This window comes from Antennarius striatus, chromosome 14, assembly GCF_040054535.1.
Source record: "Antennarius striatus isolate MH-2024 chromosome 14, ASM4005453v1, whole genome shotgun sequence".
In the NCBI taxonomy this organism is placed as follows: Eukaryota; Metazoa; Chordata; class Actinopteri; order Lophiiformes; family Antennariidae; genus Antennarius; species Antennarius striatus.
In genome coordinates this window covers 7,062,890-7,078,729 of record NC_090789.1, presented here as the reverse complement: position 1 = coordinate 7,078,729, position 15,840 = coordinate 7,062,890, and the positions used below count along the sequence as shown (strand labels likewise).

The window sequence follows — 15,840 nt, the reverse complement described above, 5'->3', positions numbered from 1 at the left end:
GTTACATTTGCACTTTATTTATTCTCTTCAGAGGAGGCCACAATAGAGACTGAATTAGAAAACCCCAGGTGTGTTCTGTTTATTGTTTAAATGATTTTTTGGGCTTTTTTCTTTTTTTTGTGAAATGTTGTTTTCCGAAAATGTTAATGGTTTTCTTAAGTATTAGTTATAGATGAGTATTAGTTACAGATGAACGGGCGTTAAAACCAATCGACCAAATGGCAACACGACATCTGCTCGTTTTACACGCTGCAGTGAGAGAGCGACTAGTTACTCACATTGTCGCCATGTCTCTGAAAAAGATGCGCAAGTTGGAGAAAACCACGTGACGATGAGTGCTTTCTTGAATAAAAAACAATTAGAAGTTAATGAAGAGACACAGATATTACTGTAATGAGGTGCAGCTTACATAAGTCTGTGTGGAGAAGGCCGTCAGCTTGGTGCAGTGTCCACAGGAGAACATATGAATCAAAAGAAAAGGAAACTATTGGGTGAAGAACAAAAGTAGGAACAACTGCATTACATCCTTATTTCTAAAACTTTTTTTTCTCGAACTACCAGGCTTAAACATTTAGATAAAAATATGTAATTTTACTCTTTTTTGTTATTTAAGCAAGTTATGTCGTTATAAAATCATTCAAATTAACAGTTTTAGTTTTTATATTGTACTATTGGCCAAACTTACTCCACCAAATATCTTCACAACCGTTGCAGATAGAAAGATGTAATAAAAAGCACATTGTAGCAAAGGGGGTGAAAATGAGATGATGACCCTGAAAGAACTATGTCAAGGTCAAATTTTAACTTTTGTACACTCAGGAACAGGAGAAGATAGAAAGACAAGGGAGGCCAGTGTTAGTAAAGACCGTAGATCAAAGCTACTGATCTGTGAAAGTAGGTCAGAGCACTAGCTTTGATTTTTGACCTATGCAAGTAGGTCAAGGTAAAATTTTGAATTCAGGGGTGTCGCGGGATGTTGCAGTCTGTGACTGCATTGGTTCTTGTTGACTTCTGTTTTGCTTCCATTTTTATGAGATATATACTTTAATGATCCCAAGGGAAATTCAGGAGATGAACTCAAAGATCTAAAATTTTCTAGATGCAGAAAACCACCATTTTTCTCACTGTTCACAAATCTGTCTAAATCTGTAATAGTGACAACCACACACACTGCACTGAAAGACAAACCTTTGGAGTTTTTTGAAAGAAAAAACCGCGTAGTGAAATGAGGGATTACTGTATTTTATGTCATTTATGTATAATTTATAGTTCTGTTTCTTAAAATGTGATAAAACAGACAAGTTCCTGGTTGCCAAACTTCATTTCATCCAGAACATTACCGACACAGCCATCAAGCAGTGCTGCCTCTGCATCGCCGCCGCCTCACCTGGATGGACAGCTTGGATGGACGCCTGACCAGACAGCTGACACCAACACCTGTAAACGTCTCACCTTTGCCGACAGTACTGACGTTAGTTTGAACAAACCAGAAATGTCAAACCTCACAGCGGAACATGCCTACCCGTCATACATTTCTGCCCATTCTCACCAGGTTTCCTGGTTAGAATGGCCATGTGACCATGTGTATCCTTTTACCTGATTCTTTACATCCATTATAAATAAAAGGAAGTCAGCTTCAGTTATCCAACAGTCATGGCTGATAACTGGTTTTAAATTACATGACTCTACCATCAAGAGCAGAATTTGGCAGGAGGACAAACATTCATTTGATGGTTGCATCCTGCTTCAACACACAGAATAATACGCTAAGCGTTTGTTCACAATTGTTTTAAATCAGAAAAAAAAAGTCTGCAACAGCATGTTAAATCCCCCAAGTAAACAAAAATCATACCAGCAACATTCAACAATCACCATGCACTCATAAACATTTGTCCCCAGCAACAATGACAATTAGCCTGAAGCTTATACAAACAGCAAACTCTTGGGTCCAACCAGAAAATTAAATATAAAGTTGAGGACAATTAAAAACATGAGTAAGACTATCAACTGTCTGCCTTTGCCATTTATTGTAAATCACTGACCCAATTTGTAGGTGAGTAAATAAGGCAACTTCTATGAAGTGGCAAGCTCATGGATGAGATGGAAACTTATACAATATACTTCAATTCAACTCTCAAATAATCTCAGTTTATGAAAAGGAACATCCAAACAACATTCAAAATTCAATAACCTGTGATTGTATCGTTACTCCTTAGGGGAATGGTTAAAGTCTATACAAAACCATTTAACAATGAAGAATTTGCAGTTAATTAGTGCATTTAAATTCCCCGAAAAAGTTTTTATTTAGCCAAAATGTATGAATAAACTGAGGCATGAGGTAGAACACAACCATGCCAAAACTCTAAGTTACTCAAATTAACAGGTTATAAAAAAAGTGTGCTTTTAACAAATTCAATATCAATTTAATACATACAATGGCAGGCTCTTAAAAACATGTCCCAGTTATGTGCATCTGTGGATTCTGTGTGCACACACAATATCTGATTAAGGCCTTCCCAGTTTAATCATTGGTATTTTGCAACTCATTACATAACAAGCATTTCACTTCAAATCTCTACTGAAAAGTTTATATTCTCAAAAAAATCTTAAATGTGTAAACTTTAGATGGAATTTCTCACTTTTAAACTTACCATTGTTTAAAAAAAAGAAGTAAAAAAGGTCTCATGCCCATAAGCATTTCAGGTACATAGGAAACTTCAATAAATACAATGTTTAACCTCTTTTTACTGACTAGAAATAATCTGAGCAGTCCCTCCAGGATGTTGTGATGTCACAAATGCAGCAATCACTGCAAATTCAACCAATCATTGCAAATGATCCGATAACTGTCACACTGCTGACTTTTAGACAAATCTGTTTGTCTATGCTTCACTTCACAAATTTTAAAACTCACCAACCGAAAGTTTATCAGGCACAAAGAGATTGGAGGCATCGCAAGCAGTGCAGATGCTTCCTAAAACCACTCTGAAAAACTTGTTGGTCTCCAATTACTAAATGTCCAGTGTGTACGCTACATTTTTCACATGAGAATTTTTATATACAGAAGATTCTATTTAATGTTCTGAGTTATCCTTCTTTTTGTAACATTTGTTGCTTTATGCTCCAAACAGTGGTGAATCCACCCACACGAACAGAAACAGGAGACCCTAAAATAAGGCAAGCAACTTCAGAAATATCCCAAAACCTAGAAGTTCAAGTCTCAACTTACGGCATCATTGCTTTTTTTCCTTCTCTCTCTTCTTTGTTTTGTTACCCGTTGATGAGGAGATAGCAGGCCGTCTTATAGGCTGAACTACAACTCTGCCATTAGACCAACACTGCAAAGTAAATTGTTCTGGGTCCAGAGGCCGTCCAGAATCATCTCTTAGCCGGGCCAAGATGTCTCTGGACAATTGCTTTATCTGCTGACCCACAGCACCCATTGTCTTGGCTGTAAGCTGTTTCTCCCTAACCAGTCTGTCTCTTTGAGCACGCAACCTTTCCACCTCGCCTTGGAGCCCTGTGATGGCATCTAGTTTGCGCTTTCGGCAGTTCTGCGCTGCCAGTTTGTTCTTCCCCCGCCTACGAATGTCTCTTAGCAGGGTCACTTGTTCGGGGGAGAAGCCGTGACCATCAATGATGTCCAGAAATTCTTCGACAGGCATATTGACAATCTGCAGGACGGAGAACGGGATGCACATGGTGCGTGCACGCAGCTCGTCACGACTCAGGTCTCTTTCATTCGACTTGGACTCTTCATCAGTGACGGGTTCCTCTTTGATCCCTTTGTGAGAGAGTGTGACCAATGGCTGGTCAAAGAAAGCTGGTGATGAGTAGCTGTGGTCATGCCATAGACTTTCACTAAGGTCAATGGGTGACCATGCTGTTGAATAATCAATGATGCCTTTTGAGCGGACTGAATCATCACTGCTGTAGCCTGTTGCTCCACCTTCATCCTCACTGTATGAACTGGACAATGAGGACATCTCGGATGAGCCTAGATGAGGTAAAAATAATTAGTATTTATAACAAAAGGCATTTATTGGCTTCACGAGGCCACAGTAACAAATATGTTTCAACAAGCATTTGTAGAAATTTTAACCTACCAGGGGAAACTGGCCCTCTAGAGCTGCTCTCAACGGACAGGCCAGAGTCTGAGTCCAAATCCTTGAGGACTTGTGGGTCGATGATTTCCAGACAGCCCATCAGCTGCGTGTCTATAGTGTCAAGGCCTTCCAAACCTAGCTGATTTATCTGGTCAAAAACTGCCTCATCCAGACAGCAACCAAGACCACTATGCTGTGACATATTTCCAGTTAAATTACACACTGAAGCAAAGGGGAGAGCAGCCAGACCCAATGCCACTCCTGGTGATGCATCCGGGTTTGAGGAACCTGTGGATTCCATACGGAAGAGAGATCTTTGCTGGGTTACAATCCTGGATTCACCGCTTTCAGGTGTCACACCAAGTGCTCCAACGCTGGTTACCATAGCATCACGCAAACTGACATCATGGCTGATGGCAGTGGTGATGTCAGTATCAAGGTCTGACAGACGCTCAGTAACAAGAGAATCCAAGTCCTATGTGAGACATACAAATATTTTATCTGAATGTTAGTCTTTGCAAATTTGAAACCCCTCTCCAACACGTAGATCATCACTGGAACATAGCAATGCTTCAAAATGTTGTAGATCTGAAATGATAGTCAAAAACTGATGGTTGTCTTTAACATGAATTTTAAGGCAACCGCAACAAATATGAGAGAAAAACTTACATCAAGATCTGTAACAGACAGAGAAAGTAAATTATTCCAGTGTTGGTCGATATCAATGGAGGGAGGATGAAGGTGCACTGGATCAGAGAGTGCAGCGATGCCTTCCAGCAGACTCTGAAATAAGGAAAAATTAATACAGCACTGACACACACACTTTTGTCTCTAATGTAAATTCCTTCCCCAGTGAGACAGAGTATTGTGTTTCAATTGTTAGTTTGGGATCAGTAATGTCACAGAATAGTGCAATCTGAATAATGCAGACATTAGAAGTAGAACTGTATTTACAGCAATGTCCAAAAAAATTCAGCACTGATATATAAGTATCGACTCATGTTTTATGCAGTCGTTAGTTCACAGGCATGCTAAAGAGCTTCAGAAATGCAAAAGGTCACATCGACACAAACATAAATAGTATTGTTTGACCCTCCCACTTAGCTTCTGCAACACATTTCAAAAACCTGTAACAGTAACAAGATCTTTCTTTGTCTTTTGTGGTATTCTTTTACATATAGATGAGGATGAAGCAGTTGAAAGTGTGTGTATATATATATGTTCTTGTCAGATTGACAACTTAACGCAACCTTTTTCCACTGCTTGCTGCATCAGCCAGGCGCCGGCTCATTCGCTACGCTGAACGCCGGTATTGCAATGAAGCGAAGTTATTCTAATTATGGCATCACTTGGTTGAATCATGTGATAAACCATCAAACCATGGGAATATGTGGCTTCTTTCACCCCAGTAAGAATATGAGAAAGTTGTTGTCATAGTTGATTAATTTTAGATAGAACATAAATTTCAGCACTGTCATGTGAAAGTCAATTTTAGTCACGAATGATATACATGTTATGACAGACTGACAAACATTGCACTGTGTACTCTAAATAGAAAACCATTATAGTTTATTTTCAGTAAACAGGAAATGTTTGAACAGATTGTAAACTGTGTACTATGACAAATGAAGACTATCTGCAACAAACCTCTTGCTCTAGTGATGAACTGCGAACCAGCTGAGTGACTGGAACACTTTCTTCTTCTACTTTCACTCTGACATCATCCTCCTTGTCAAAGAAAGCCAGATTGAGAGAAACGAAAGATGGGATTGGGGAACAGAAAAATCAGAATATTCAGAATAGAGGAGAGTGAAATATGAAAAAAGTTACCTCCTTGGATTACACCCAAAAATCTCAAAATTACATTTCATGTTCGATATACTGGATCTTTAAAAACCTTATTGAGAAATGTTTAATAAAATACTATAATGCTGACCTTTTTGAAAATTTCTAGACCTGCCAACTGTGTTCCGGTCATTGGAAATGCATGTGTGTTTGTGCATGTAAGATGGTTTGAGATCTTGCTCTGAGACCCAACACTTTTAAGATGTTGGAAGACACTGCTGATACAGCAAGTAAAGCACTCCATGAAGGTCAGCAGCTGTCTGCCTCAGGCGCAATTTACTACATAACAAAGACACTAAGGTGCCAGACATTGGAGACATTGCTTTTGTATAAGCACACTGAATGATCCTTCAACTGTCAAGGCCCTCAGAGGGTGAAGGCTATCGTTACACAAATGGCGACATCAATTGCCTTGAAGGCACAACATCACCAGCCAACTGTTCCCACCCTGAGCTATAAACCTGGCTCACTGGGACAAACATATGGAAAAGGTCTGAATGTGATTGCGGCTTTAACAACATAACAGAAGTTACAGAATTTGGATTTTTAAAAAAAGTTCCATGTTTTTTACTGCAATAATGAGTCAGTGAAGCTCTGCTTTTATAGCTGATCAGATACTCTGGTTTATTATGGCCCCATTTGTGTAGTTAATTCTATTGTTCTGGCAATACAGAGGGGGCTTAATGTGACAATAATGAATGAGTGACAGGTGCAGCAGACAGTTGGTTTAACACTTGCAGTGCTGTGTATGGGACTAAACTGTCTCATTAACTTATTTCCGTTGATTGCGTCTTAGACAAACATTTAACACGAGTTAAATGTTGTTTAACATAAATTTAAAAATATAAGCTGCAGGTTAAAAAGCAAGAGGTGTTATCGCTGAATTGAGATCTTACAGGACAAATATGTTGGCACCATGTTACCAGTATTATATCGCGTTTGAGGTGCAACAATACAAATAACAACATAATAAGTTACTTGTTAGTTTAACACTCATTAGATAACACTGGTTTGTGCCTTTATAGCCGATATTAGCATTAGCTTTCCCATTTAAACACTAAGAAAGTTTCCTCTCTAGTTCATAGCCTCACTTTGTACATTACTAGGACAGCCAACTAAGTCTGATTAACTGTGTTAGATCACCCACTTACACTTGCCTCCTTTAAAAATCCACAGGCTCCAGTGTTGCAAGGCCCCTGTCCGAGATCAGACAGGTCTTGGCCACTGTCAGGAAGATGTTCACCGTCCTCACTGGCTTCGAACCCGAGGCTTTCTAACCGTGAGCTGGTATCAGTGTCGTTACTGGTGGAAGGCCCACTGTCACCCTTGTCAGTGGCGGACACTTGATGCACCAACCATGCGTTCAAATGTGTGGGGAACCGCGGAGACCCGAGGCTCTTTACCTCGTCTAGTAGCCGGCGACTTGCAAAGAAATAGTCTAACTCTGGACATTTAGGGTGCACATGGTTGCCGTCGAGAGTGTCTCTAAAATTATGAAAAGGAGTCTGAATGTAGGCTGAACTAGGACCCAAGTTGATCTCTATCAGAGGCGCATCATTGTAATAGCCGCTCAAGTAGCTGTCGATGTCCACACGAAGTCCTACCAAACTGAGAAAGATTGTCAACTGAATCAAGCCTTCTTTGGAGTAGATTTTCGAGATTTGCATTTTCTAAATGCTTTCGAGGCGGAATGTAACTATGAAATCCCAACCAAACAGTACTTCTTTCCCCAAATAGACAAAGGGAAAAGCTAACAAAAGAGCACGCCTTCCTCTGTCAGACAAAGAGGTCCGTACCGGCGAATTGGTTAGCTAGCGTTAGCAGCTAGCAGTCAACGGTTAGCCAACAGCGCTACTTGGAGCTTAGCGGGATCCACTTGACGCAAACATACCGAAAGCGTCACTCTTCTGTCCCTCAGCGAGAAGAATTCATTCGTGTGCGGCGTTTAGATATCAAAACCTTACTCACGTTTTAATTACACAGAAGATAAAACTTAGAAATGATCTATGCGATATTACAGTGGCGTGCTGCTGCGTGGTAGAACTTCGGTTTGGAATTTGCATAATAAATGCTGATTGGTCCAAAGCGTTGTCCACAACAAAATATAATTGGACGACGCGAAAGACAGTTACAATATTGACCAATGAGAGAGACGCATGCCTGTCGCTCAGCGGTTTTTACTGGAGCTGTTACTTTTAGTGACGCGCAGGAAGTGATAAGGAATACGGCGGTCTTTGAACGCTTCACAGGAGCATGGTGGTACTACTGTAGCTTGGAACTTTACAGATATTAATTGATCCAGAGTTTGTAATTTCTAACAAGCTTACTAATTATTAATTGAATAAACCATTATGCATTCTTTAGGAGAACTGAAACATAGTGTCAGATGACAATATAAGCATTAAAGACCTCTACGTTTGATAATGAAATCAGGTTTGCATATCTATGGCCATGAATGAACCAATTTAGATGTTTGAAATACTACTTTGTCAGAGATTTCATAGTGCACAAGATCAAAACTTAGTCAAAACTACTGTTCATCTCCTTGTTATTTAGATTGCTTACACTGTATATACAGTCCAAGTCTCTTGAGATTTTTTTCCTACAGCCAAATGAATAGGGGCCCATGAAAAGGTATATGAGTACACTCCACTGCAGCAGACATACAGTAAATAGATACGACATAAGGAATGGTAGTGCTGTCATGTTTTTTCTGCTTTCAATCATTTTTAAGCTACACAGCTAAGAATCACATGCACACAATAAATGATAAAAGTTTACAAAATATAAATATTTTGAATGAGTTCAGTCCATCTGGCTCCAAGATGTCAGGCATAAACTAATTTGTCCTCTCAGGGCACTATCAAAAACTGTCTCCTAACACTCTTGTCTTGATATAATTAGAGAACAAGTGTCTATGTCTGACCACATTACCATAACTGTGCAGATAATGACTATCCAGTTGTTGTGCTATCAGAGGAGTGATTGGTGGCAACCTTGAGTTAAATCAAAATAGCAAAAACAGATGGTAGACATAATTAAAAACATACATTGTTTGGACTTTTAGAATGCATTTATTTTGGAGGGGAATCGCACACATATTGTATGGGAAAGAAGCATTCCCTTACTAGGCAAAGCTAAAAATACTTTGTTTTACATTGAGTTTTACTCAGAATGCAAAAACAAACGTAGACATATTAATCATACATGCTTCTCTTTCAGTGTTGCTATTACGTATATGTTTGTATGTATGTTTGTTTGGTTGGTTGTTTGTTCACAAAAATTTCTAAACTGTTAATTCCCTATTTTGGGATCATTAAAGTATATCTAATCTAATCTAATGTAATCTAATGTAATCTAATCTAATCTAATTGTTGACGATGTGTTAAAATGGACGCATCTTGAAGGTGGTACTATTTTAAGCAGAGACGTGCATCCTATCTATCCACCATATAAATCTGAGATCTTGAAAACAACTACTAAATCGTACAGTGAAGCGTAGTAAATGCTATCATCAGATTGTGACTGAATGCAGTCGGCTGGACTTTGCTGACAGCAGACGGGGGAGCGTTTCATTGATCTGGCTCAACTGCGACTCCTGCTGGCAAGAAGTAGTAACAATAGAAACCACCTTAGTCACTTTCCCCACCACTAAATTTATACTGAGGGAGTGATGACAACGTGATTCTTAATTTAAAAGTTACTCTTTTATGACATGTAAATGTTTAGATGAAGAAAGAGATGATAAACATACACCCTGACGATAACATCTACATTTTCTGTGGGCTGCATTTAATGGACTAATTTTTGCTCGATTACCTGTTTGTATGACTAATCACGTACAAAAGAAAAAAACAAATCTTCGTACATTACAAAAACAAAGTTATTTCCAGAGGGATAAAAACACTCAAAGTCTAGATCATTCCCGACCGTATTTACTCCTGGGTGTGCATAAGTGCTATGAAAATTCACAATAAGCCACAAGGACTTTTCTGTCATTGCGTCACAAATAACTAAAAAAAAGAACATTGCTTTCAGTTTTATAATAAGTGGATATGGCAAATCTAGCACCACACAAGTTCAACACACATTGCCTGCATGTCAGCTTGACAGCCTCAGTTGGGCGCAAATCTTGTATAAACAAGTCAAGCGTAGTGTGGGGCTTTGCTGAGCTTTATCACACTTCATTAAGGTACAGCTGCAAAAATGGCACAGCCAAACTGTACCAATGTAACATCCGCACAACGAAAGACTGTTCGCTGAGATATGTTAGTTATGTGAAATGAGATAGTCCATCACTGCAAAAAGGTAATCGGCTCCTACTGTTTATGCGGTGTATCATTCTGGTAACGCTGTAACAAAACCCCTTTGAAACAGTGAATAAAAGGAATCTGCGGTCCGCCCCGTGAAAGCCGTAACCTACAGATCGAAGAGGTTGCCCGACAATTCAGAATCTAAACGCTCCATATCGCGTCGCTTTAAAAAAAAGGTGTGAAGAGTAATCTACTCCGTCTGATCTGACGCCAGCGTGCGGTGATTTGATTAATCCACAAGTTTTTTCAAGACGATGTGAAACACATTTAAATCAACTTTGTGAAGTTCTGACAGATTTATTGGGAGAGAGATCGTAAATCACCCCCACGCACTTCACTGAGGACAAAACCGATTGGTGGAATTGCGCCCTACGTAAGAGAAGCTGGTGCGCCTGCGCATAAATGTACTCATCGCAAAGGCTTATGGGAAACTTCGGGGAACCCGAGGCAACTCCGACTCTTGTCGCAGTATTTATTTATTTTCTTCACCAATGACAGGTCGAAAGTCATTATTACAGGCTGATCTCAGGACAGATTTAAGGCTGAGCCTTTTTACATTTACAAATGCTTTGTTTAATTTTTATTTATTTATTGTTTCATTTATTAACAGTCTAATGGGGTAGATTAACATTATTCATGAAAAGCAGATGTGTCATAGTATTACTTTTGTCCTGCTGATTAAGAAACCTACCTTTTACAATAATAGACATATACGGTATATTTAGAAGCAATTAAAATAGGTCAAAAGTGATGATTAATTTAGCAAAGCAGAGGAAAATATAATACTTAAATTTACTTTATTTAATAATCTGGGTTTGAAAAAGTAATATGTTATATTTTTAATATTTAATATATATTTAAACTGTTGTATTTATTTATCTAACAAGAAATCTGTTTAAAGGCTTTTATGAATAAAATCCCTACACCTATGTGTCAACATTTCACTGTTTTAAAATATTTTAAGACTCAGTTTTTTCTTTTCAAATTTTAAAATATAACTTTGATATTTTTTCATAAACTTTAAAAATAAATTAAAAAATGTAAGACTTTCCTCATGGAAAAAGAATAGAATTTCCCACGTCGACAATCTTTTTTTTAAGCAAAACAGTAGAGATTATGTCTACGTCATTATAACAAAATGAAATAAAATGGAATAATTTCCTTAAAATAGATAGAAATCTTCAAATCTTCACCTATGAACTCACGGTATCAATCAATTAAATATACCTCAATAAATTATGATTTTTCTCCATCTGTGTGTGTGTGTGTGTGTGTGTGTGTGTGTGTGTGTGTGTGTGTGTGTGTGTGTGTGTGTGTGTGTGTGTGTGTACGAGCCCACGCGGGTATAACCTACGGAGCTCTGTACTCCACAGAGAAAAACAACGGACTGGCTGTTCTTTTCTTCAGACCCCTCTGTTGCGTGATTGACATGAGCAGTTAACCAATCAGAGAACAGATCACTATTCTGACTTCTAATTGGTTATCATGTTCGGCTCCAGCAGCCAACCGTAGCGAATCACAGAGTGCACAATCTAATAAAGCCGTCTTGGCCGAATTGTATGGCGCCCCGCAGCGGAGACATATGGAATCAATTTTACATCGGGTTTATTCACCGCAAATTGGTGAGTTGTGCTAATGAAATATGAATCGCTCTTTTCAGGACTTTATATCTTTTTCCTTTTCAATATAGATTGTATTTTAATGATGATGGATTCTGCAGACTTCTTGTACATGATGTCTTCCACTGGTCTACAGGAACTTAGCTGCTTTGGGTTAAACTCTGTCACATTTTTTTCTGCTTTACTCATCCATTTTATATATATATAAATGGTGCTGTATTTGACCATGTAAAACACAATTTAAAAAAGCCGGATACTGTACTCCTTACAGGCAATTTTTATGCTCAGAATGTATTAAGGCCATTGGCCACCAGGCGGTGCTACTGTCCAAGTGTTGTACATCCTTTGTTTGAATTATGAGTTATTCCCTTCTCACCACTGGGACCTCGTTCATCAATTGAAGTGTTGTAGGTCCATTAAGAACTCTGATATTAAATTTGAAAGAGATATCATCAGTAGGCTAACATCTCACTCAGAAACAGAAAATTCTAAAAGCTGCTTTAAACACCCACAAATGTCAGACGTCTCCATTACTTTTTCTCCCTCCTTCCCATTCTTTCACCATCTCTCAAGAGTCCAGACGCTGAGGGTCCTACACAGGAGTGAAGTGCTGACAGTTTAAAACAAAACAAAACAAAAAAGAAAAGAAAAGAAAAGTCAGCATGAGCAGTTGTGGATTTGGTGTCAGAGACTGAGATGGCTGTCTTGATAAAGGTGCTGTGGCTTGCCAAGATTGGCAGCCTTCTCCTTGGAAAAGAAAACACAGAGGGCATTACATATACACAGGAAAATGACTCTGGTAAAATGAAAAATCAGCTCTGTAAGATTGGACCAAGTAATTTTGGAGATATATCAGTTCTGTGTATGGCATGAGGAGTACAATGGATGCACTGAGTACACTGTTGATGTGCAAACACAAAGGATGTGTGTTGTTTCAGGCATCATATGACCCTTGGTCTTTTTCTGTGCTTGAAAGAAACCTCCCAGTGCCGGTCCTGTTCCTGTAGCTATTGTGTCTGCTTCACTAATGGACTCCTCTCTCCCTGTCTCCTTTTCCTCCTTCTGTCTTCCTCTGTTTTTCTCCCATATCATCCATGCATTCCCCCGAGGACTGATTAAAAAGCTTTCTAGCATGGGTGAGGGGGGAACAGAAGAGAGGGAAGAGAAGAGAGAGGTATGGCAGATGAGAAGAGTGGTCCTTATTACCCCATATGTCTGGACAGGAGAGGGTAGAGTGGGGGTCCTCTTCCAGTTAATCAATAGAGATACAGTCCTTCCACGCTCTGCATATCTCTGTCTCTCTTTCTGTCTCCTTTCCCATTCACCTGCAGACTCTCCCATTAGTGATAATGTGTCTGGTATTGACACAGTGAGATCTGTGTACCATGACAGAAATACAGTTGTGCTCCACGAGAATGAATTCCACGTCACAACCCCATGGTCAACAAAGTGACCAGACTAATTGACTTGCTGTTTAACCAGGTTTGCTGTGTGCTTCATCCTTTCATTGCTGGACACTCAGTGAGATTTAGCACTGATTCAGTGGAATTAATCTCAAAGAAAGTGTTGTTGTTTGTGTTTTGATAATAAAATCCTTACTTTGGACCACCAATGGGTTTGCATTGATGAAATGATTCATTATGGTAATAGAGGGAAAGGTTTAAGATGCAGATTATGGAGCATGTTATGAGCAGTAACTCATTTCTTCTCTGACAGGCACATAGATATAAATTACATTAGGAGTAATGACGGGTCCATGGATAAGATGATCAAAAATATAATTACCAAATGAAAAATAATGGAAGAACCAATTAGCCTTGGAGATGAGAGTTACTGGAAGAGACCATTGTTGACTAGAAAGGGGTGATCTTGTCTCCCTTACTTGCCGAGGGTTACATGTGTGTCTCCCAGCAGGGCCGCAGGGCTTCAGACACACAGACATCTGAGAGATGCCTGGGATAACAGCTAGGAGAACCACCTCTAACCTCCCTAACTCCATAACCCCCAGGGTCACACAGGGAGGGGTCGATGCTACAGGGGATTGGTTGTAATTGATGTGGGGAGCGAGGCCTGCAGGGACTGCAGAAGTTGGGGGGAAGTTGAGAAAGTTAGGGGGGGTTGGAGGGGGATGAGAGGAAACCTGAGGCTTCAGAGAAGCAGAAATAGGAAAGCTGAGGAGGGCTCTGCTCTATGTCCAGGGGTTTATGGTGCTGGTTTGGATCCCGCAGGAGGAAGCACGGCCTGAATGAGGGTAGATCAGAGCCTCAGTTGTCCAAACCGCAGACAAATTTGTTGAACTGACTGGTTAAAAATAATATATTTTGCCTTCACTGTTTAGATTTCCCTTCCTTACCCATGTGATTAAATGTTTAAACTGATCATTTGTGAGTTATAATGTAAATATGTCTCATGTGTCATCATGTATCATATTTTTATTAAAGGATGCAAGCCTTTCTTTGTACAGTAACATAAAGCTGCATTCTCTTCTGGATTGCAGACCACAAAACAAGCAAGTACTTGCTTCTATGATAATACTGGTTCTGCTGACAGGCATCAAAATCCATCTCTCCTCTGAGGTTGTTGTCAAAGAATTGAGGTCTTTGCTAGGATTTGGAAGAAATTCACAGTTTTTCTTGCTTCAGTTTAAGGTCAAAGGGCGCGGTGAATTGCTGGAGTCTGGGGAGGCGGAAGTCCATGAAGGAGTCAATGGCTGACAGATGTGTAGAGCACGTTTCTGACCATAAAAAGATACACTGGAATTACCGCTGCTACCAAATATCCCAGCTCAGTCCAACATCGTGAGGCGCATGTGGTGAATGCTCCCCTTTGCTGTGGCAGAAACACTATGTTCCCCTGTCAGCCTGTTTAGCCCTTACCCTATCCAGATGGCCTGGGTGTATCTCACCAGAGGCCAAGGCCCAGTCGGTTCTGTGTGGGCCTCCTATCCCTTCATCCCATCGATTTCTACCCTCCTCGGCGTGGACTGGTTCTCTGACTGCCTCTCTTTCACAGTCAAAGGATTCTTCAGCGCTCTGCGCTCGAGCAGGCAGCTCTCGGGTTACCGTTCACCCGCTGCAGATCGTGTCAAAGCTGTTATTTTAGAGAACAGGGTGAGGAGAGGAAAATGTGCACGATGTTTGTGTGTGAGAGAGAGATTCAGAGTTTCCTGTCCACATCATAGCACTCTTGAGGATTCTTGTCCTGTCACGGCATCGAACATAAACATGTCCTCCCAAAGCTATAAACACACGGTCAAAGAAAATAGTTTGGAGGTGTGTTGGTGAATATCAGGGTCGCTAATCCATTCTGAGCTTTAGGTTGCTGTCATCCTTAAAAATTGTGAGGGAGTTGATAATTCCAATACAGCACTGGGAGCCAAACTTTACAACTCCCTTTTGAGCCATCGTTCAGTTCTTTCATTCCTTACGTCTTCACTTATAAACACATTTTTGCCCGTGACAAACTGATTTTTCAAAGTAAGCATTTAGAAGAATGTGAGCCCTATTTTGGAGCTGTTCATTTCACACATTCTTAAATGGGTCTGGACTTAAATTGAGATTGTGCATCAGGATTCATAAAGCAAACATATTAATGATGATGACCCCTGATTTACCATGCTTCAAAAGGAAAAAAGCAGATGGTGTTGGAGGAGGGAAAAACTATTTGGCTTCGCGGATTGTTTTCCTCACTCATGGACTGCTGGTTCGTTAGGCCACTGAGACAGAATAGTTTGAATGTTCCTAATCTTAGTATTTAAGAGTGGAAAACAGCAAAACAAACAAGCAAACAAAACCTCCTTGGAAAATATAGTATAACCGCTCAGGCTGCCAGATCTGCCTAATACGGGGCTTTCATTGCTATTTTGTTTTGTAGCATTTAAAATAAATTCGGTTTCTTCTCTCTGAGATGGTAAAATAGGACCCCACAGCATGTGTCATAAAATGAAATGTAGTGGAA

At 39.7% G+C, this 15,840-nt stretch overlaps 1 protein-coding gene across 1 annotated transcript; it reads right to left on the bottom strand.

The window, feature by feature from the left end:
• Positions 1 to 288: 288 nt before the first annotated feature.
• Positions 289 to 8,016, bottom strand: nfe2l3 (nfe2 like bZIP transcription factor 3). Its single transcript, XM_068333020.1, has 6 exons — positions 7,103 to 8,016; positions 5,754 to 5,834; positions 4,776 to 4,889; positions 4,107 to 4,581; positions 410 to 3,997; positions 289 to 342 (listed from the first exon to the last, which is right to left on the bottom strand). Exons 1-5 carry the CDS (start codon positions 7,616 to 7,618, stop codon positions 3,234 to 3,236), a joined length of 1,950 nt encoding a protein of 649 aa, XP_068189121.1. The 5' UTR covers positions 7,619 to 8,016; the 3' UTR covers positions 289 to 342; positions 410 to 3,233.
• Between the last annotated feature and the right edge of the window lie 7,824 nt (positions 8,017 to 15,840).

What these genes read in the sequence shown, in the direction of transcription:
- nfe2l3 (XM_068333020.1), bottom strand. Translation starts at nt 7,618, where the DNA reads ATGCAAATCTCGAAAATCTACTCCAAAGAAGGCTTGATTCAGTTGACA. An exon ending in GATTTTTAAAGGAGGCAAGT is followed by an intron (nt 5,835 to 7,102) that starts GTAAGTGGGTGA and finishes TTCTTTGACAAG; the next exon opens with GAGGATGATGTCAGAGTGAA. An exon ending in GTTCATCACTAGAGCAAGAG is followed by an intron (nt 4,890 to 5,753) that starts GTTTGTTGCAGA and finishes TCCTTATTTCAG; the next exon opens with AGTCTGCTGGAAGGCATCGC.